The sequence below is a fragment of the Carassius carassius genome, chromosome 45, assembly GCF_963082965.1.
Source record: "Carassius carassius chromosome 45, fCarCar2.1, whole genome shotgun sequence".
Lineage (NCBI taxonomy): Eukaryota > Metazoa > Chordata > Actinopteri > Cypriniformes > Cyprinidae > Carassius > Carassius carassius.
Window position 1 is genome coordinate 22,246,071 of NC_081799.1, and position 23,583 is coordinate 22,269,653.

The following is a 23,583-nucleotide window of genomic DNA, read 5'->3' on the forward strand; positions in this document are numbered from 1 at the left end:
GACATGTTTCAGAGAGGCAGGGCATAGAGGAGAAACAATAATGTACAGTATGTGGAAAATAATGTGTTTTTTAAACCTTAATCCGCATAAACAAATTTAATTACACTAAATACACAAAATAATGTTCTTTTTAGCAACACCATATGATTCTTTTAAGACAGTTTTTTTGGTGATACTATTCTCTCTTAGAGAACTGGGCATCTGCAGGCTCTTATCAGCTCCTCTTGTATGGAATTTTTTCTGGGGCTGGTTAAAGTTTTACTGTTGGCTAGGCCTGTATTAATCCTGACTCTGCTTTGACTCCGTTGGAGGTTTTTTCCCTTGCTGATGTGGGGTCAGATAGTGATGTGCAACTTCTGAGTCTTGCCCATTGAGGGCATTGAAGATCTATAAGTTGACCGCACAGCCCAGTGGCATGGCTCTACCAGTTGTTGGTGTGTTTTGGTAAGAGCAAAGGGTCTCCTGTCACCAAACAGAGAATGTCACATTGATAGAGGAGGCTATATCTCTGGCTTATGAGGCGCATGGTTTGACTTCACCTCTAGGGGTGTGTGCTCATTCTACAAGAGTAATGACTTTTTCTCAAGCTATCTTTAAGGGCCTTCGATGAATCTTCGATGGAATGTCTGTGTTGCGACAAGTTTAATCAAGTTCTACTGTCTGGATGTGAAGATGGCTCCTGGCTTCCGGGTCTCTTACGCTTGAGTAGACTCTTTCCTCGGTCTTCCAGCTATCTTAGGCATGTCATATGTATTGCATTCCCATAGCGATGATGCCATTGCAGCATTGAAGTGAAACTATGAAGGGGAACTTCTTGGTTACGGTTGAAACCTTGGTTCCATGAGAGTGACGTAAGCTCGGGGCGGTGCTAAGCGCTATTAGCCAATAAATTGGCGTGATTGTATAAGGGCTTCAGACCTCGGTCACACCACAGGTTTCCAATAGCAATGATGCCATCACAGCATCTCGTTCCCCATTTAGGGAACAAAGGTTACATTCATAACCAAGAGGTTTTGGTTGGAATTTTTTAATGAATCAGCAAGTGTCTCACAGAATTAATCTTTCGAATCATTCTAGTCAATGGAATGGTTCTAAATCCCCACCACTAGCACACAAGCATTTTAGAGTCAACATTTTATGTATACTTTCAAAGTCACATATTTTAATACCTGAACCAATGTCATGGAAAATATAAATTTAGCTATTAATGAAAGTGGAATTATATCATGACAAAAACCTAAAAAAATATATATTTAACAAAGGTGAAAAGATGTACAGACCAGACAGGTTTACCACAGAAGATGTTTATTTTTCAAAGGAATAATCATGAAAAATCATGATAAATTGGAGATGGTGCATTTGTCATGCTTATAGGAATAGCTTGAGTAAACACATACAGGGCATATGAATCAATATCTCAATGCACCCATCTTAAACCAACAACAACAGGTGATATAAAAGATGTCGGAACCTATTTACATATACAGATTGTCTGATATACATTTAGTGAAATATTATAAATAATTAAGTGTTTTAAGACTGGAAAATTCGTCCTTAGTGCTATTTTAAAACCTAAATTACATAAAACTTTCATATATGTTCAATCCTTAAGGTAGACAAAAGGTTGCATGGATCAGTGAAAAATCTCTTCAACATACAGCAAAGATTGCAATTTAAGGTGCTCTGACAAGGCCTTCAGAGACAAATATGCTTTAATACTGCAAATCTTTTGATACTTCTTAACCTTGTTCAATATGTAATAGCTTATTGGTATAGCTCTTTTAAAAGTAGAAAATCCCTCAGATATTTAGTATTCCACTCAGTGCTCTTGTTTTGTCCAAATCCAAATCACACCCACACACACACACATGCACTCACGTTACTAAAATAAAATAAAAAACTGGGATAGAAACAGATCACAAAAACAGCTAACCAAAAACAACATTTGCCATGTCTGCTGTGAATAAAGCAGCAGTCTTTGCCATGGAAACAGTCATACAGCATCACATGTACTGTACAAAAGTGTGAAAACAACTTTTAGTGTTGCCAAATATTTTAACTTGGAGCCTGGTATTAGATATCAGGTGAAGTGACCCTTTTAACGGAGTGCTCAACACATGCATTCATATCTGTGTGCTGTGTTTGACATACAAATACATCTGTTAGCTTATCTACTGAAAATCTTTCAGTGTGATGATGTTAAAGTGTTATGTGTCCGCTTGTGTAAAAGTGCAGACATGTTGAAATCAGCAGATTTTGCTCAGGGGGGCGTTCACAGGTCCTGTTCGTGCATCTGCTGCTGCATTTTTTGAAGCATCTCCTGCATCCTCCGCAACTTTGAGGGACAAAGTCAGTGATATTAGGCAGATTTAGCATTTAGGGTTGCAAACAAGGCCTAAAATGAACACTAGCCAAGCACCAAAGGTGAATAAAAACCAGCGTTGGTGAGTATATGAAACCCGAGAATGCAATATGGTTTATTGCAATTATTCGTTTGCAAAGCTTGCGTTGCAATTATATAAATAAGTATTCCTGAAAATGCAACAAGCCCAAACATCTTACCAAGTTTATAATGAGAAGGGTTTATAAATCTGTTGTCAAAAAAGAGAAGCATTTCAACAGAGAAGTTCCCTGCAGTTTTACGCCAAAATAACAGCTGACATTTAAAAGCAAAGAAAAAAATCAACCATAAATATTAGCATTGTAATTGTGATGTTGTGATATAAATTATTAATAATAATAATAATAATAATTTGGATTCTTATACAAGTTTAATGTATCATTATGAGATACCTTACAGTTAAATAGTATTACAGGGATATTTATTGATTTGTTTATTTTTAATAAATAAAATTATTATTATTTAATACAATTATTAATATTACAAATAATAATAATAATAAATTGCAATTAGATTTTTCGCCTATATATATATATATATATATATATATATATATATATATATATATTTATGGCAGGTACATTTTCTCAAGTCACTTTTGATTTTTAGGTGCAGCAAAATGTTTTAGGCCCTGATTGCAAATGTCTCTAAAACACTAGTTTTGTGCTCAATGCCACATTTGTAAAGTAACAGCTGAAATAACTAGATTAAGCAGGACAGCTGACTGACCTCTTCATCCTTCATCTTTATCAGCTTTTCTGTCTCTACGTCCGGGGTGGACAGTAGTATTGGGATGGGGCTCTCCACGCGATTATCCTGGCTCAGTTTGCTGGTGGAAACAGAACCTCTCATAAGCGATAAAGTCAATGGCCAAGTATTTTTTTCTATGATATTTAGAAAAGCAGTGTGACTTACCTTGTCATTTGCTGTATGCACTGTGCCCTGTAGTTTTCATAATGCACGTCACACGTGATATCTTTCAGGTCGTGCATGTGTGAGCGAATCAACATGTTCCTCAGCTTGACAAAATCACAATGGGACTGATTCTCCACTGTGATTAAAAAAAAATTAAAATATGCACACAAATCTTTCAAAACCTTTTAATACATTTAAGGTTAGTTGGCACATGGTTGAGTAAAACTTGTCCGCACAGAGTCTGTCTCATGCAAAACATAGATATTCAAGTGCAGATCCATACTGACCTTCCACAATGCCCCATGGGTAAAGTCTGCCTCTCACCCGCTGACCTTTGACCTCAACTATCGTGTTGCTCCCAATCACAGCAAATGGAGTGCTCTCCTGAAACACATTACATAGAACATTTTGAATTTTTGTTTCAAAATTGTAATGTTTTTAGAGATTACATAAGTTAGTAAAGTTCTCTAAGAAGAGTTGTTTACAGTCGTCTTTCCAAAGATGGCGATTTATTCTATTGTTCAGGTGAATTATTTACTTTAAATGGAATTTTATTTTATTTACTAACATTATTTTATTTACTTAAATTGTTAATATTATTTTATTTAAAATTTTCCATTAGATAGTTAACAGTTATTTTTTTGAAGACTCCATTGTTGAGGAAAATTGTTTTGTTTGTTTGGTTGTTATTTTGTTTTGTTTTGTACATTAAGGAGGGCGTACACGGTGTGAATTCTGATGGTCGGAAAATCGTATGTCCACGCACACGTCACGAGTGAGTTTATCTGAAAATCGTACGGACGAGGTGATATACGACACGATTTTACTCCCTGCTGATTTCCGAAGCAATTTTTTTTCAGCAACAGGAAACCGGGACGTCTGGTCACCCTAGTGTGTGTGTGTTATGGTTAATGGGGACACAAATGTCTATAATGACATGGGTATTACAACGTGGTTTTATTACAATTACAAACATGGTTTATGAGGACACTTACTGTGCCCTCGTAATGGCTTAAAAAATACTAAACGGTGTTTAATTGACATTTTAAACATGCATTTTCCCGTGATGGATGTAGGTATGGAATGCCAAAGCTGCCAATTTTAAAAATAAATAAATACATAAATAAATATACAAATAAATGTAAATAAGAATAAATAAATACATAAATATATAAATAAATATACATAGAAAAGCAAAAAAACGAAAATAAATAATTATTTATACATTTATTTCCATATTTATGTATATATTTATTTTTTTCTGTATTTATTTATTCTTTTATTTATTTATACATTTATTCATTTCTACATTTATTTATTTATACATTTATTTATTTTTACATTTATTTATTTATACATTTATTTATTTTTCATTTATTTCTTCCTACATTTCTTCCTGCGTAGGGTAATGAGGAGGGCGTGGTTTACCTCAGTGGTTTCCCCTTTTCTTTATTTTTTCCCCCATGTTTAAGTAGAGTGTGCCATGAAATTGTTTTGTTTGTCAACACCCACAACAGACATCATATTGTGTGTATTTGATTGCTTAAGCTCAACAAACTACGAAAAATAACTCATATAATAGGCTACTCGCGAGGCGGCTTTATACGCGTGAACTTTGGATGTGACTGTGAGGGGCACATAATACAGCCTTCGGAGCGCGCGAGTACCATATGGCTTAAAATGCTTAAAAATGTGTGCAAATTATACATTTTTGTGACAATGCAACAATGACCCGATTAGTCAAGTGACTGTTCTGTCAGCTGTCCAGAGATGCGAGTGAAGTCTTGTGTCGGCGCGTGCTGCAGGTCACTGTGCAGACGATATGCGCTGATGAGAAGCGCGCGAGAGAGTTCATGGATTAGAAGACTGGTTTCGAATGAATTATTTAATCTTAAATTTTGCGTGGATTCATTTTATTATTCAAACCTACAAGCTATGTTGAATAAATGCAGGAATTTTCCTCATTATAAACTTGAAAGCTGCGAGAATTATTAAAACCATGCGACATAGCTACACAGTCCCCCACTGAAATTTAGGACTCTATTATGCAGGGATTTGTAAAATAAAATTCCACAACTTTTTCAAAACGTTTTTAGGCCTGGAAATTGTTGTTTTAAAATTGCATGGCATTTCCATGTTATTCATGAACATACAGACCCTAAAAGCAACTGATGCATGCAGTCAATCACTTAAACTGCTGACCAATGTGATTGCGCGAGTGCTCCGTCACCTCTCCCTCCTGTAATCACATGCCGGATCCGTTACCCCGCTTTTTTTCCGGGACCTCGCAATTTACAAATTAAGCACTGCAGAGTCCCTGTTTCATGTTTGTTAGCCCAGGACATTTTACAAATCCAGACCAAACGATGTCCTAGGGCCATGCCCGGAATAAAGAGTAGCCTATCCATGTCACACAGTAAGATTTAGGATTTTGACCATATACCTCGCAGTCACAGACCGTATCAACGTCAGTGAGCTATACTAATTGTATTTCGCCACACAATAGGCGTCACTGTGGCCTCAACCCTTAGCCTTCGCTTACTCTGAGCTCGATTGCTATGTCTGAGGTAAACCACGCCCTCCTCATTACCCTACGCAGGAAGAAATGTAGGAAGAAATAAATGAAGAAATAAATAAATGTATAAATAAATAAATGTATAAATAAATAAATGTAAAAATAAATAAATGTATAAATAAATAAATAAATGTAGAAATGAATAAAAGAATAAATAAATAAATATAGAAAAAAAAAATATATACATAAATATGGAAATAAATGTATAAATAATTATTTAATCTTCGTTTTTTTGCTTTTCTATGTATATTTATTTATATATTTATTCTTATTTACTTTTATTTGTATATTTATTTATGTATTTATTTATTTTTAAAATTGGCAGCTTTGGCATTCCATAAGAGGTAGTGTATGGGGATATAATATACAGTTTGTACAGTATAGAAAACCCTTACGTCTATGGAGAGTCCCCGTAAACTACATATGCGTGTGTGTGTGTGTGAGAGAGAGAGAGAGAGCGCACGCACGAGAGAGAGAGCGAGAGAGATAATTAAAACGCATGGTACACTCGCTGCTAGAAACATCATACAGCGCTCGCTGTTCCTTCCGTTCAGCGAGTTTATCCTCCTGGTAAATAGTCCACATTCGCCCTGGCACTGCTGTCTTCGTCTTTCTTCTTCTGTGGTTTTCCTAGTTCGTGATTGGTCAACTTCAGATAGATCAACAAATTAGCTCGTTCAACCGCACACACGAAACAAATTCTGCTCGGCTCGTAATTCCTTGCACATGATACTAGCCGTGACCATACGAGCATACACAATTTCCACACGATTGAAAAAAATGCAAACTCGTATGACAGCAAAAATCGCAGTGTACCCCGCCTTTAGTTAGCCAAGTTCTCCAAGATGATTTTAAAGTGTACATTCATAACTAAGCTAACTGTTTTTTTTGTGATAATGATGGACTCCCTTTTCAGGTAAAATATGTTTTTTTATATATTTTATTATTTTATTTTATTATTATTATTGTTTATTTTTTCCTTTTTTCCTTCCTACATCATGAGGGGTCACGCCCCCTGAGTGAACGCTGGTGTGTTTGACTGCCGCTGCTCTTTGGGTCCTTAAGTTGAAATTTTAATATAGTTTTAACAGATTTATCTTCATGGATTAGTGACTTTTAAATGTGCCGAAATTTATGTCATACTTCAAATTGGATTGGATTGCTTAAAGGAGATTAACATCGCTGCACTCACCGTGACATGAATCTAGGCCGTATGCTTTATTGTGAATATCATCGTAGGACCGGCGTGTGTGGAATTTAAGTGCGACTTTCCGGAGGATACGGTGAGAATGATCTGTCTCCTGCTGCTTCTTTATCCCTTTGGAATTTTACTACCTGTCCTCGCCACTCTCAACAGAGATCTCTTTGCTTCTCTGATATGGTCCGATCTTACTCATTTTCGGAGTTGCGGAGTATGAACTCCTCGGATTGTTTGTCAGATGGAATATACAATCATTGCGCTGCACTTGGAATCGCGCGTCGCCGTTATATTCATCGAGGGTCAAAGCGTCGATATTTTTGCAGCCAAAAGACTGACCAATCTGATAACAACGAAATACCATTCATCTGGTCATCATACCGGCGCTCACCAGCCGGCGATAGTAGTTTGAAGCGGGACCATGGCAACATCTGCGTACTTAAACGTACATCTCTTCCTCAGGAAAACATGCATAGTGTCAACATTAAAATGGCTCTTATTAATACTCGTTCAATAGTGAACAAGTCTTTTATTCTCAACAACTTTTTTACATCACAATCCTTGGACTTTTTATTTATCACTGAGACGTGGGTTAATCCTGGTGAAAAAATGGCCTTGGGGGATCTGACACCACCAGGCTGCAACTTTCTAAATTCCCCACGAACTTCAGGACGTGGAGGCGGTGTTGCTACTGTTTTTAAGAACTCTTTTACATGTAAAAGGCTGCCTATGGATACGTATTCCAGCTTTGAGGCCCAGCTGTTAAAAATTGAAATGATGATTCCTGTTTTTTTGCGTACTCGTTTACAGACCTCCTAAATTTAATAAGGATATCATACAACAATTTTCGGATTTCCTCTCTGGACTGGTATCTCGTGGTGACAGACTCCTTATTATTGGGGACTTTAATATCCATGTATGCTGTCCATCAAACCCCTTGGTAAATGATTTTCTTTTGCTCACTGAGTCTTTAAACCTTGTACAATATGTTACTGATCCTACTCACAACAAGGTTACACTTTAGACCTTGTATTTTCATATGGTTTCTCTGTGTTTAATTTGGAGATTCTAGATTCGGGAACTTCTGACCATTATTAATTAATATTTGAGTCTGTGTTTATCTGTCCCCGCCCTACAAACGTTCAGCCTTCATGTAAATTAAGGTCTATCCATTCGTCTACTGCCAATCTTTTCTCAGAATTCTATCAAATGCATTTTTCGAATAAAGTATCAATTGGGCTTGATACAGAATCTTTGGTAGAAGCTTTTAATGAGTCTTGTACATTCACACTTGATAATGTTGCTCCATTTAAGTTCAGGAGGATTAAGAGTGTCTCTCAGCCTTGGTTAAATGATGAAACTCGCGCTCTCAGGCAGGATAGCTGAGCGAAAATGGAAACGAGATAAGCTTCAAGTCTCTTATGGCATCCTAAAAGAATGTTTGACAACTTATCAGAGAGCTGTTAAAGATGAAAAAGCCAATTATTTTTCTACAGTGATCTCTGAAAATGCAAATAGACCGAAAGTTTTGTTTAAGACAATTAATTCGCTTTTAAATCAAACAGAAAACATTCTTCTGGAAGCTTCAAAAGAGAACTGTGAATTATTTCTTCACTCTTTTACTCATAAAATTGAGCAAATCAAATGTGCAATTATACCTGTTCCATTTGATCAACCTCAAACTACTCCAGTTACCAGTTCTCTGACTAATTTCGAACTAGTTACATCAGAACAAATAGCAGACATAGTCGCTAAGCTGAAGTGTTCAAGCTATAAGCTGGATTCACTTCCTACACGTCTTTTTAAAGAAGTTTTTATGACACTTAATGCCAGTGTGACAGCTATAGTCAACAGCTCATTAGAAAATGGCATTGTGCTCAGTAGTTTTAAGCATGCAATTATACATCCCCTTTTGAAGAAAGCTTATCTGGATCCGGCAATACATGATAATTACAGACCGATCTCCAAATTGCCTTTTATGTCAAAGATTTTGGAGAGAGTCGTCTACTCTCAGCTCTACTCCTATTTAAATGCATTTAATATTTTGGATACATTTCAGTCTGGCTTCAGATGTTTGCACAGCACTGAATCTGCATTACTTAAGGTCACAAACAATATCTTATTATCTATGGATTCAGGTTCGACAGTTGTCCTAGTTTTGTTAGATCTCAGTGCTGCGTTTGATACAATTGATCATGATATTCTTCTGAAACGTTTAGAATGCATGGTGGGCATTCATGGGACAACCCTTCAGTGGTTTTGTTCCTATTTAAAAGAAAGGACTTTCTCTGTGAACATGGCCAATTTCTCTTCTGCTTTGTCTCAGTTAAAATGTGGTGTCCCTCAGGGGTCAATTTTGGGACCCCTGTTGTTTTCATTGTACATGCTTCCCCTGAGTTCCATCTTTCAGAAGTATAGTATATCCTATCACTGCTATGCCGACGGCTCCCAATTTTATTTTCCCGTGAGTATAGACAAGAACCGTGCATCTAACAATGCATTCAATTGTTTTAAAGATATAAAACAGTGGCTGGCAAATAACTTTTTACAATTAAATGATAGCAAAACGGAAGTCCTGATTCTTGGATCCTCCTTGTACAGTCAACCTGGACTAGTCGTCGAACTAGGCCCGTTAGCAAAGAACATACAAGACCCCGTGAGGAACCTTGGAGTAATTTTTGACTCCTCCCTTCTTTTCAACAAGCAGATTAGTGCCATTGTAAAAAGCAGTTTTTACCAACTGAGACAAATTGCTAAAATTAAATCTTTGCTTTCCCCTTCTAACTTGGAAATTGTAATCCATTCATTTATTACATCTAGGTTAGATTATTGTAATTCACTGTACAGTGGCTTGCCCCAAAATGCATTATCTCGTTTACAACTTGTTCAGAATGCTGCAGCCAGACTGTTACTTGGATTAAGGAAAAGGGATCACATTACTCCAGCGCTGAGAAATTTACACTGGCTCCCGGTCAAATTTAGGGTGGATTTCAACATTTTTATGTTTGTTTACAAAGCATTATCTGGCCTCGCTCCCAAGTACATCAGTGATCTTTTATATCCTTACTCTCCGACTAGAGCACTAAGGCATGGACCCTGTGAACCCGACATCAGCCTTGGATTGAACAGTGAACATCACTTTTCCTGTCTAAAGTCATTAAGTACTCCAGCATTGGTTTATGAGGCATGATACTGACCTTTAGCTCTCGGTCCTGTTGCTTGAACTCCTCGTCCTCATCGGAATCACAGTCTGGGAACTGGTACACTTTGATTCCGAACTTCTCGATCTCCTCCCTCACCTTGAATAGAAGGATGAAAAACATTGGTTACGTCAGAAGCCCTGAGACATGGAGCGAGGACGTGGCTTGATTGTGAATGTGAACAGAGCGTGTGCCTGTAGATCCATGCTGATCTGCTTTACCTTGTCCTTCATCTTCCTCATCTCTGCTGGCGTCAGACAGTCAGCCTTGGAAATGAGTGGAACCACATTCACCTTGTCCTGCAGTGCTTTCATAAACTCCACGTCCATGGGTCGCAGCCTGAGGGGTAGAAGAGAGAGAAAGAGTGGGCTTATCCCATCTGAGTACTTATTCACTTTGCTTTAAAAAAAAAAAGAGAGACATTTTGAGTCTAGAGGCCATATAACAATAAGATTTTTTGTTCACTCATAATCAAGTTTTATGAAATGCATACAAGTATTACTATTAAAGTATTTATTTTAAAAATGTTCTTGAAAGAAGTCTCTTCTGCTCACCAATGCTGCATTTATTTAATAAAAATACAATAAAAACAGTAATATTGTGAAATATTATTAAAATGTACAATGTTTTCTTAATATATTTTAAAACAGTTAATCATTTTTTTCCGGTGATGTGCAGCTGAATTTTCAGCATCATTACTTCAGTCTTCAGTGTCACATGATCCTTCAGAAATCATCCTAATAAAGCATTTTTATTATTATCAATGTTGAAATTTCGCTGCTTAATATATGAATAGAAAGTTCAAAAGAACAGAATATATTACACATTTTTTTTTTTTTTTTTACAATTATAAACTGTCTTTCCTGTCACTTTTGCATCTCAATTTAATGCATCTCCGCTGAATAAAATCTAAATCTAACTAAACCTAAACTTTTGAATGGGATTGTATCCTTTAACTTTAAAATTATTTTGCTCATCCATAATAGTGCTTACAGACTCAGAAACCATTTATCAAGAAATAACTGTAAATAGACCTTGCCTAAAAATAGTTTTTGTTTTGTCTGTTTTTGTCTATTTTTAGTGCTGTCAAATGATTATTCGCGATTAATCGCATCCAAAATAAAAGTTTTTGTTCACATAATATATATATATGTGTGTGTGCTGTGTATATTTATGTATATATAAATACAAACACATGCATGTATATATTTAAGAAAAATATTTTAATATATAAAAAATATGTTAATATATTAAACATATTTATATATATAACATAAAATATAATAATATAAATGCATATGCATGTAAATATTATCAAAATATATACTGTATGTGTGTGTGTATTTATATATACATAATAAATATATAGTACACAAACATATATATGTAAACAAAAAGTTTTATTTTGGATGCGATTAATCACGATTAATCGGTTGACAGCACTAATAGTTTTTTATCCTTTTAATAATTATTTCGAAACAATTTTATTTTGCCAAATTTAACATGTATTTAAATTTTTCACATTTTCATGTATTTCATTTATGCATTTGGCAGATGCTTTTATCCAAAGCAACTTACACTGCATTTAATGTATTTTTTAAGGTATTTTTATATCTTTCTTTTTTCAGTTTGTGCATCCCCTGAGAATCAAACCCATATCCCTTAGTGTTTGAGTGCTTTTATCTGAACATAATTTAGTCAGATGGATTACCCATGTCCAAACGGAGGGATGAAGTACAAGCAGCAGTGGACACGGTTATCCTGGATGTTCTTCCGGTTCAAGCCACTTTCATCCCGAAAATACTGTTCAAACTGCTGGTCAATGTGGTCAGTAATGGCTTTCCAGCTGAGGATTGAGACAAAACATCCTGTTGACAGAAAATTACCAATAATTAACAAATCTGAGCTAAGCTTGAAGTACTTACCTCTTTGTATTATTGACAGCATCTCCAAAACCTGGTGTGTCTATAATAGTTAGCTTCAGCTTAACACCCTTCTCCTCGATGTCAACCGTGTGTTTGATGATCTCCAAAGTCTGACTAATGCGCTCTAAACACAAAATACATTTTTGAGGAAGGACAAATGTGTCTTTTAGATGGCATAATTTAAACTGCAGTAAGTTTGTGAGTATGGGAGCAGAAATATACCTTCAGCGTTGAGTAGTTTTCTGTCCTTGTACAGATCAGTGAGGAACAAGCTGTTGATCAGGGTGGACTTTCCGAGACCAGACTCCCCTAAAAAACAACGAGTCAATGTAAACATGCAGAAATGCAGTTTTTGATCATGTGGTCTAGGAACGTTTGAGTCCCCCATCTTTATCTGTCCTCTTTCCATTATACGAATAAAAAAAAAAACACATTTTATATCCCAGGGTTATTATTGTTACATCACAATAAAATTAAAACCAAATAAAAACACATTTTCATCACTTGACAAAACATTTGTTAATTAAAAAAAAAAAACTAAAAATAAAATATCAAAAAACTTTCTATTTCAGTTACATTTCTCATTTTAAGTTAGTTTAACTTAATGTGCTCGAAACTAAAACTGAAATAAAAATGTATTTAAAAATATATATACAAACCTACATATAAAAAAAGAGGAAAAAAAACCTTAAAATGACAAAACTGAAAATTAATAAAATTACTTACATTTTATATAAAAATGCAATACATAAAAAATGAAAATAATTTATTAATAATATTTTTTATTATAATATTATTATTAATACACACTTATATTTTCTCAATTCTACTAAAATAACACTGTTACTTGCTGTTTTTGGTTATAATCAGTGTAATTTATTTTATATACTATTATAGTATTTATGAATATTTTGAGTATTCTATGGAGTAATTTTTTTTAATGTTTCAATTTATCTTTGAAAATTTATATTTAGTTCAGTTTTAGTTTTAGTAATTTAATACTTGAACTTTAACAATGTAATTCAGTTACCTGGCAAAGGAATATTTTTAAATTTAATTTAAGTTTTCATTTTATTTTACGTTTTTCATTTAATATTTATATTTTATTTAATCTTTATTTTAATTAAATCGGATAGTTAAATTAAAAATAAAAGTCATAATTTACTCATCCTCATGTTGTTCCAAACCTGTATGCCTTTCTTTCTTCTGCATGTGGAATACACAAATTTTTTTTTTGAAGAATGTTAATAACCAAACAGTTTTGGATTCCATTGACAAAACTGTTTGGTCACCAACATTCTTTAAAAGATTTTCTTTATTTTTGCTCCACAGAAGACAGAAAATCATGAAAACATCTAGAAAGGCATGGAACAACTTGAGTAAATGACAATAAAATGATAATCTTTGGGTGGACTATCACTTTAAGATATACAATGTTTAATAGTTTTAAAACGAGTTTGGATTAATAACAACACTGGTGATAAGTACCTCACCTGCCACCATGAGTGTGAAATCAAAGCCTTTTTTGACTGACTTCCTGTGAACCTGATTCGGGAGAGTGGCAAAGCCGACATACTCTTTTTCCTAAAACAATGGCATATAATGACATCATTTAATAGCGCAATGCTAATGCTACCACATTAATTTCCATATCAAAACAACTGTACAGTATGCAAAAATGGACATCAGCAAAGCAAATCACATGATAGCTGCAGGATTAAGATGAATCCAAGCACCCAACCCCCAGCCTGATGCATGCCACACTCACATATTTACTAGGGCAATCCCAGAATTCCTGCCATGTTTCATTGTGCTTAGAGAGTCTGTGTGGGAGCGGCCAGTGCCGAAGGCCTCACGGTCCATATTTACAATATTACATAATTTATCCTATTATATAAAACCTCTCTGCTGTCATATAGAATCATTATGCTTGGTTTGCATCAGAGATATGCAAAATTAGCTCTGTTTATTGGTCCAATGCATCTTAAATGGCAGCAGAATATGCAAATTTGTTTTACATACCATGCAGGATCTGTGTTTGTATAAAACACAAATACAGTGAGACTAACTAGTGTTTGTTTTTGAGAAAGCATTATATTATATTACAAAGGAAAAAAAAATGTTGATCAAAAGTGAAGGTTACAAACTAAAATCTGTTTTCATGCAATAGATTCTCCCACTTAGCTTCATCTCCAGGATTGCTAGGCCTGTCTGGGAATCAGGGAAAGAGGTTTATCCTCACCCAGAGGAATGGATACTGGATTTTGCTTTCATGCACAACTGACAACAGTCTCAGTCACTGGAAGCTGTGTGCTTGTATTCGTGGGCGTTCACAGAGAAACAAGACAAGAAATGAATTGAATGTTTCCTAGCAGAAAGAGGCATTAGTGTTATTTTCATCAGTCGCCCAGATTGACTGACAGTTCGCCCTCGGGTGGACATACAGAGAGCCAAGTGCACATTTAGACATTTACTAAGCCAGTGCACAGAGCAGACCACATGAGTATCAAAATTGTTCAAGATTTAAGAGGACTATGTAATCGGAGAAATATCACAAAACAGGGCGGCATTTTTTTTAAATAGGCATATAATAAATCAACTAGGATATTTATCATTTAAAAATACTATATAGGAAATGTGATCCCAAAAATATAAAGAAAAAAATACAAAATTATATTTTGCATGAAGTAAATGAACCCTAATTTTGGAACTAGAAAGATTTTTGCATTATGAAATTTAATCAAATTTCTCCCCTAATGCTTATTATGGTAATGGATGAAGAAAAAAAGGTGTCACAATGCAAACAAACATTCAAATTTATTTACTTTCTGCAAAATAGCATTTTGATTTTGAGGTACAATGTCTTTAAGATTCATGCATATAATTAAAATAATGTAATTCCATTCAATGAATTTTAATGAGCATGTTAGGACTAGTGGCTGGTGGTATCAGCATCTTTTTCATTGTCCTCAAATGATGCAATGCATGCAGTTCTCCTACTTGCTTTACAGTGAGGTCAAACTGATATTGAGATGAAATATGGGACACTGAAAGCTGGCAGTGAGGATTAGTTTCATGCATTTCTGAAAATTGACAGCATCTATTAATTTGATGGACCCAATATACACAATATAATATTTTGGTGTTCATCGTTACTATCACAACAGATGTAAGTGAGGCAGGACAAGTCAAATGAGCCCCATGGCTCTATTCATAGCACCTGGCCCACTGTCCCAGAAACATGCAGCATGCGCGCAGATGTGAATCGACCTATGGCAAACACACAGATACGCAGCGCATTATTTAAGCTGATAATTGCATAATAAAAAGTAGTCTTGCCTCTGCATCCTCTGTTGTGTGATGCGAGACGCCCGCAGCAGGTGAAGGATGAAGACGCCCATTGAGGCGTAAAGAAATCCAGAGCGATTGATACAGACAAATTATGTTTGCGTTATTAAATCTTGCAGTTATTTCAGTCACATACCGTTAACACTTCACTTATCTTACCTGATTTCACCGCCCTGCTCTTGTGCCTGGCGCTGCTCGTCATCCTGGCAGCTTTCAGAACGCCAAATCGCACAACGCACTACGGAGAAGGCGTGCTCATTAATATTCATTAGCCCAGCCTTCTCCATTGGACGCTCACCGAGAAATGTCTGTGCATTGGGTGGCAGCCGCACAACAGAAGCCTTACTTAATTAATATTCATGAAATTAGGTTTCGCCATAGTAGGATTTATATGTCGGTTTGGAGAACAGATAGATAGATAGATAGATAGATAGATAGATAGATAGATAGATAGATAGATAGATAGATAGATAGATAGATAGATAGGATTTATTAAGAAAAAAATTGAATATGTATTATAATATTTAACAAAAATATTAAAAAACTTTCGAACTGAACGATAAGTGTACATATTTTAAAAAAAATGAAAGAAAATGTTATAAAAAATATATATAAATGAAAAATTCCAAAATTCTGTTATTATGCAATACTTTGATTAATAAGCCTTTTGTATTTGGCTATTTAATTGAATAATAATAATAAAAAGATGGCTTATGTAAATGGTTCTCCCAGTACTGCATGTAGAGATCTGACACATGGTGGCAGCATAACATCATATCCAGTTTGTGTGACTCTCACACATGTTTGCACTATAATGGTTTGAATAGATGCATGTGAGACAGCCTTTGTGATCCATTCTAGGTCATGCATGTGTAGTCATGCATTGTGATTTTCCTCACTGAGAACGACATGCAAAAGGAAGATGTCCGGAGAGCAACACAATAGTGAGACCCTGCTCTGTAAATACTGCCCAGGAAACTGTGTGTGAGAGGTAACCAGGCCAAACTACAGGGAATTGTTTCTCTCCGTGTCAGAAACTTAGCGGTTTATTTATTCTAGGAACACATCAAAGGCTGTTTAAATTAAGAAGATGCTGACACTGTAATCCTGCTGGAGAAATAATGAAGCATTCAGGCCAGTGCATGAATTTGAATGAGTTTCCTCTTATCGTTTGAAGTTTGTTGAGGAAATAATGTTGATATCCCTCTGTTTGCCATTGCTTTGAAAACATATTCCAATATTTTAATGGATGTATATTTGATAGTATCTACTATAATACATCAAACTATTTCAATTTTCTTTGTTTTAAAGTGCTTCAGATTTGAGTATGGGGCCTCCAGCGAAGCAGGCTTAATCAGTGCAGGCTGTTTAAATCTAAATGCATTATAATCTTGTCAGACCATTTCTATGGAAACTTGAAGACTGACATCTTACTGTATAGTCCTCAAACAAAAGAGCCTCCTTTGATCCATCAGGAGGTCTGCAGACCTAGTCAGACTTGTTGCTTCAGCAACTTTTTCTGCTAGATTCACAAAATCTGATCCAGGGAAGACTTTTCTTTTATGTAATGACTTTGGGTGATTTGATGCGATCAGGGAGGGAGGTCAACACTGCACTGTAGGATTCACTCAAAGCACACAATATAGTTCCCTCTGGTGCAGTTTGTAATTAATTTGGTTTATTCTTATTTTAGAGGAAATTTCAATCTCTCTTCTTGCTTCTGAAAGAGAAATGATGCAATTATGTTGTTTAAGTATCAACTCCTGAATCGGGCTAACAGTTTGAAATATCTTGCCAAGGAAAAATAAAAATAGAAATAAACCACAATGTTCCTGATAGCATAAATTAAATCATTTAGTCTTGGAAAAACAATATTTGTGTTCTTTCCAACAGGTACTGAACACTACTGTTCCAAATTTTTTTATAATGCTTCTGAACGAAGTCTCTTATGCTCACCTGGGCATTTAGTTGACCAAAAATGCATTAAAAACAGTAATATTGCGAAATATTACTTAAAGGAGCAGCCTTCCATTGTCATATTTCAAATGGATTTTATACATTTGATGCAAAGCTGAATTTTCAGCATCATCACTCCAGTCTTCAGAGTCACAAAATCATCTTAATATGCTGATTTGATGCTGGAGAAACTTTTTATATTGTTATCAATGTTGAAAACAGCTGTGCTGCTTAATGTTTTTGTGGAAAACATGATACATTTTATTTCTAGATTTTTTTTTTTTTTTTATGAATAGAAAGTTTAAAAGATCAGAATTTACATGAAATTGAAATCCTCTGGAACATTATAAATGTTTTAACTTCTCTTTTTCACCAATTTTTCTTAATAAATAGTGTGTGGCATTTAGCATATGAAGTTTTTCTAATACAAAACAGCACAAAGTATTTTGGATTTCATCTTTTGTTGCAATGAAAAAGTCTTATCAGCAAATAGCTTTAGATGACCTGACGTTAAACTTGTTTATCTGATATCATTTTCAATAGTGCCAGAGTAGCCCCATAAAGCGAATTGAGTAATGAAAAAAAAATCTGGACGATCTCTAGTTTGTAATCAACTCATGTTATAAACAATGGTGCAAGTGCAACACAACAAAAACATCATAAAAACAGAGAGGCAGCGCTGCAATCGCTCATGCGGCCAAACTAGCACAGGAGCAATCTGGAGGAAAACAATGATGGGAAAATCCTGTAGAAACAGTGTAATAATCCATGCTCACCACAGCCACCTTCCTGTGCTTCAGTGCTAGTTATTAGACAGCAGCCAAACAAATAAAGCTGCAATTAATAGTTCATCCAGTTCTAAACAATCACCGTATTTGGCAATCACACAAGCATTGTTGTTGTACTTTCATTCTTCAATAACCTTGCTAATTTACCATTGGCTTTCTCAGTTGAAATATGGCTATGATGTCATCATGCTTCTCTGTAATTTCATCTAAGCATTTTATCTTTCCCTGGAACTAAGGCCATTGTTGCTAAGCTTATCTTTGCATACATCAAAAATTATTCATAATGTCTTTCAAACACAGATATCTCCCTACTTCAGTGTAAAGATGCAGTCACATTATCATAATTTCAGCAAAATTTCATGGACATAAAAAAGGTATTTTTATTGTATACTGTCAATAGTGAAGTGATGTAAGAAGCAAATCTCACACACAAGTCACTTCCAAACCAAGTCAGAATTTCGAGATGAATTCAGAATTCAGGTTAAACATTTTGAGATGTAAACTTAAAATTCTGTTTTAAAAAAGAAGAACTGCAAGACAACAAAGAAGTCTGAGGGGGAAAAATTAATTTCAAGAAAAATTTAGAATTCACGTAAAAGAAAGTCAGAATTGTGAGATATAAACTCAGAATTTAGAAAAGTCAAAATTTAGAGATGTAAACTTAGAATCATGATTAAACAAAGAAGAATTGCAAGACAAACTCCAAATTCTGTTGAAAAAAAGCCAGAATTTTGAGGTTAAAAACTTTCATGTAAAATTCATGTAAAAAAAAAAAAAAAAAAAGAATAAAGGAGTCGGATTTGTGAGATATAAACTCAGAATTTAGAGAAGTCAAAATTTAGTTGAGAATGATGTTGAGAAGTTAACTTAAAAGACTTCTCGTGTTATGTGAACTTGCCACGTTGACCAACAGAAAGCTGCTTGTTTTGAAGGTGAAAGTTGTTTGTCTCTCATTTTATAGGCTAAACAAGTGAAGTCTGATTACTTAGAAAAAAAATAGCATTAAACAACTATAACACATATATTTATTCCTGCAATCTAGCATCCATTAGCCTAATATGGAACCTGGTGGCACTACGCAAAACATATGTATTTGTTCCAGTTGCAGTGACGCTGAGGCACCTTATTTATTTCTGTTTGAAACGTCTCAAGGTGCTCGATGTACTGCAGGATGCTTCATGGCCGCAAACTGGGCATGGAAGCTTTCTGAACGTTTCCTCCAATAGACAGCAGGACTGCGGGGCACAATAACTTTTTCTTGGGAAACTGGCATCTCAGGAACACATAGGGTTTGTGATATGCATCCATACAATAGCTCATTAAAGGTGGCTCGAGCGGCTTTGCACCAGCTCGGTAAAGATGCCTGCACATTGCAGGAAACGTTTATTGTTCTGTACAAGCTGTTTCCTTGTTTCTCTTCTCATGACCAACAATTGAAGCAAGATGTTTCTCTTTTTTCTCGTAAAACCCAACTCAAACTGAAAGCTATGCATTTTTCAGAAATGTGCAGAATTATGGAAAACGCTATAAAATATTTAAATAATGAATAAAATATTTAAATAATAATAAAATATTTATTTAAAAAACTATAAAAAACATTACATTTCTGAAATAAGAAATATTACTTTCTTTTTCATTTTTTTAAGTGCAATAAGGATTTGAGTTGAAATGCATTGAAAATAGAGTTAATACAATATTTATTTCCTATGCAACTGAACATCAGAAATAGCTTTTTATAATCAAACATCATTCTCAACATTTTACTTAATGTACAAATTTGTAGGAAAAGTAAAGAAATTGCATATCAGCTCATCCGATTTCCAGCAAATATAACTGCCACTTTTCTAGAAACAGATTTTACCAAAAAAACAACAACAACCATGTAAAATGTCGAAAATGTTGTAAAAAGTTTATCTGAGAGACTATACAGTCCATAAATGTCTCTTTATGATTGTACTGTATGGACACAGGAAGTGGCCTCAGTCTTAAAAGACCACGGCTGATCTCAAGCCTGATAGGGAAAGTATCTCAGGAAACTGAAACAGTGAGTCAGACGAGTGAATTTTCACCACTGTGAGGAACTAGTTGAAAGATTGCCCTGAGGGCATGAATGAGTAATTCCCAGCAAAATATTGGATGAAATTATGGTCATACTTGTACAGTGACTGTGAACACAGCTGTATACAAAGTGCTCGACTCATCAAAAATTACAACATTAGTGTACAAGATACAATCAGACCTGCTTCCTGGTGATAACTGGACCTGGATATAAACTTCATCACTGTACTTGAGGAACACATTACAAAATTCATTTTGTAATAAAGCCTCATGATTCATGAAGGGTGGTGGATGCCAGTGACTCTTAAAGTTTGGCATGTGATTATTCTTATCAGCAATTGTGAACATAAACAAAACTCCCACTGGCTTAAATGGCCTCGAAGCACCAGCCTGTATTCCCCAAGTTCAGTGTTGAGCCATTTACTCATAAACGATAATACAATTTGGTTAACAATCTAGTACAAAATTTCAATAGATTCACCCACAAAGTTCTACATTTTATTTCATAGTTATGATTTTTGTGTTCATTTTGACTTAGAATGTCATTATTTCAGTGATAATTTTGACTTTTTACATTATAATTTTGATTTAACAAAACATTTTATTTCAGTAGGAATTGCAAGCAATCGTGAGCATTTTTAAAGAAGGTCAATTTAGATAGTTTAAAAAGTTTGCGAAAGATTAATCATATGAAAACTAACGGTTGATTGCATAGTTGGATCCGCAATCATGCTAGAACAATGGTCTTGAGGGAAATCATAAGACAGGACAGGATTTCCGCACTGTGCAACTCCATCCGTCCCGGTCCACGTGACTCATGCACTCACCTCAGCCTCACTGTTCATCTGCACAGCCCGAGACTGAGCTGCTGTGACCGCTGCCAGAGAAGGAGGTCTTGATGCTTTGTTTCTGTGCTCACGTCCTGACTGATGATACTGATGAGGCCCATTAGATACAGTACGTGTGTAATTCCAGACTCCTGGCGTGGCTTCAGCACAACACAGAGACTAGAGGAAACATCTGCAGAAAACATGCACATCAGTGGTTTTTGTGTCTTGACAATCCTCAAGATTCATGCTAAAATTGATAAAAGATGTAAAAGACGGGTAAAAGAGGTCCATGGCTAGTGTATGAACATGATATGAGGTCAGTCTTTGATTAATGCAGCTTTGTTTGTGTTCTTTTTAATTATACTTCCACGCGGATGAGGGGCTGATTGTTCTCAGGAAATTACGCTGTTTTAATATGTGTTCTGATGAAACATCCACAAATATGTACAGTAATTTGTTTTTTCAGATCAACTAGATTTTTACATTTCAAAAAATAAAATGTGCCATTTGCACGTTCAAAACTAGATATTATGATGCCAAGTTGTTCTGGATGGTTTCTAACAGAGTTGTGCAAAATTTAAAATTGAAGATATTGCTCCCTTTTAATACTGAGGTGTGAATTTTAATGTACAGGTCCTTCTAAAAAAAGTTAGCAAATTGTGATAAAGTTCATTATTTTCCATAATGTAATGATAAAAATTAAACTTTCATATATTTTAGATTCATTGCACACCAACTGAAATATTTCAGGTCTTTTATTGTTTTAATACTGATGATTTTGGCATACAGCTCATGAAAACCCTAAATTCCTATCTCAAAAAATTAGCATATCATGAAAAGGTTCTCTAAACGAGCTATTAACCTAATCATCTGAATCAACTAATTAACTCTAAACACCTGCAAAAGATTCCTGAGGCTTTTAAAAACTCCAAGCCTGGTTCATTTCTCAAAACCGCAATCATGGGTAAGACTGCCGACCTGACTGCTGACCAGAAGGCCATCATTGACACCCTCAAGTGAGAGGGTAAGACACAGAAAGAAATTTCTGAACGAATAGGCTGTTCCCAGAGTGCTGTATCAAGGCACCTCAGTGGGAAGTCTGTGGGAAGGAAAAAGTGTGGCAAAAAACGCTGCACAACGAGAAGAGGTGAAGGACCGATTCCAGACCTTGGGGGACCTGCGGAAGCAGTGGAGCAGTGGAAGTCCAGTGTCAAGTACCCACAGTCAGTGATGGTTTGGGGTGCCATGTCAGCTGCTGGTGTTGGTCCACTGTGTTTTATCAAGGGCAGGGCCAATGCAGCTAGTTATCAGGAGATTTTGGAGCACTTCATGCTTCCATCTGCTGAAAAGCTTTATGGAGATGAAGATTTCATTTTTCAGCACGACCTGTCACCTGCTCACAGTGCCAAAACCACTGGTAAATGGTTTACTGACCATGGTATAACTGTGCTCAATTGGCCTGCCAAGTCTCCTGACCTGAACCCCATAGAGAATCTGTGGGATATTGTGAAGAGAAAGTTGAGAGACGCAAGACCCAACACTCTGGATGAGCTTAAGGCCGCTATTGAAGCATCCTGGGCCTCCATAACACCTCAGCAGTGCCACAGGCTGATTGCCTCCATGCCACGCCGCATTGAAGCAGTCATTTCTGCAAAAGGATTCCCGACCAAGTATTGAGTGTATAACTGAACATAATTATTTGAAGGTTGCCTTTTTTTGTATTAAAAACACTTTTCTTTTATTGGTCGGATGAAATATGCTAATTTTTTGAGATAGGAATTTTGGGTTTTCATGAGCTGTATGCCAAAATCATCAGTATTAAAACAATAAAAGACCTGAAATATTTCAGTTGGTGTGCAATGAATCTAAAATATATGAAAGTTTAATTTTTATCATTACATTATGGAAAATAATGAACTTTATCACAATATGCTATTTTTTTGAGAAGGACCTGTATTTGTCCACACCCCAAAGAAAGTTGAATTGGAATTTGTAATAAACAATAAATAAACAATGAAGAAAATATTGCAAAAATACAAACATGTATGAATAATGCATTTTGGGATATGAAGTTTTCTTTAAACCTGATGTTCAAAAATTAATTTATTAACATATACAGTTTTCTATAGCTGTCTATCTATCAATCAATCCTATCTTTGCCTTTAAACCTACAAACTTAAAAGTAGGATTTATCGAACTAACATTCAAAGTTTGTTAGTTATATTTTTTAGTAAAGATCATTTCCATACAGATCAGGGCAATCTACCAAGAGCAGCGCAAATTTCCGTCTGCTTTAAGACATGCTTTGTAGGGTGTTAAATAATGGCACAAATACCAATAATTTGATGAGCGCAAATGTTAGTAAATCGCGTTGCATGATTCATTTTTA

The 23,583-nt window shown here is 35.3% G+C and overlaps 1 protein-coding gene across 1 annotated transcript; it reads right to left on the reverse strand.

Moving 5' to 3' along the window:
- Positions 1-1,284: 1,284 nt before the first annotated feature.
- On the reverse strand, positions 1,285-15,764 carry LOC132127519 (septin-5-like). Its single transcript, XM_059539422.1, has 12 exons — positions 15,722-15,764; positions 15,554-15,564; positions 13,708-13,798; positions 12,437-12,523; positions 12,215-12,338; positions 12,001-12,135; positions 10,511-10,628; positions 10,287-10,388; positions 3,604-3,700; positions 3,317-3,452; positions 3,131-3,230; positions 1,285-2,335 (listed from the first exon to the last, which is right to left on the reverse strand). The coding sequence occupies exons 1-12, from the start codon at positions 15,762-15,764 to the stop codon at positions 2,273-2,275; spliced, it is 1,107 nt and encodes a 368-aa protein (XP_059395405.1). The 3' UTR covers positions 1,285-2,272.
- Between the last annotated feature and the right edge of the window lie 7,819 nt (positions 15,765-23,583).

Coding starts and splice junctions, on each gene's coding strand:
- LOC132127519 (XM_059539422.1), bottom strand. CDS start 15,764: ATGACGAGCAGCGCCAGGCACAAGAGCAGGGCGGTGAAATCAG. Junction 3,701..10,286: donor AACAGGACCGAGAGCTAAAG/GTCAGTATCATG, acceptor AATGTGTTTCAG/GAGAGCACTCCATTTGCTGT. Junction 3,453..3,603: donor CCCATGGGGCATTGTGGAAG/GTCAGTATGGAT, acceptor TTTTAATCACAG/TGGAGAATCAGTCCCATTGT.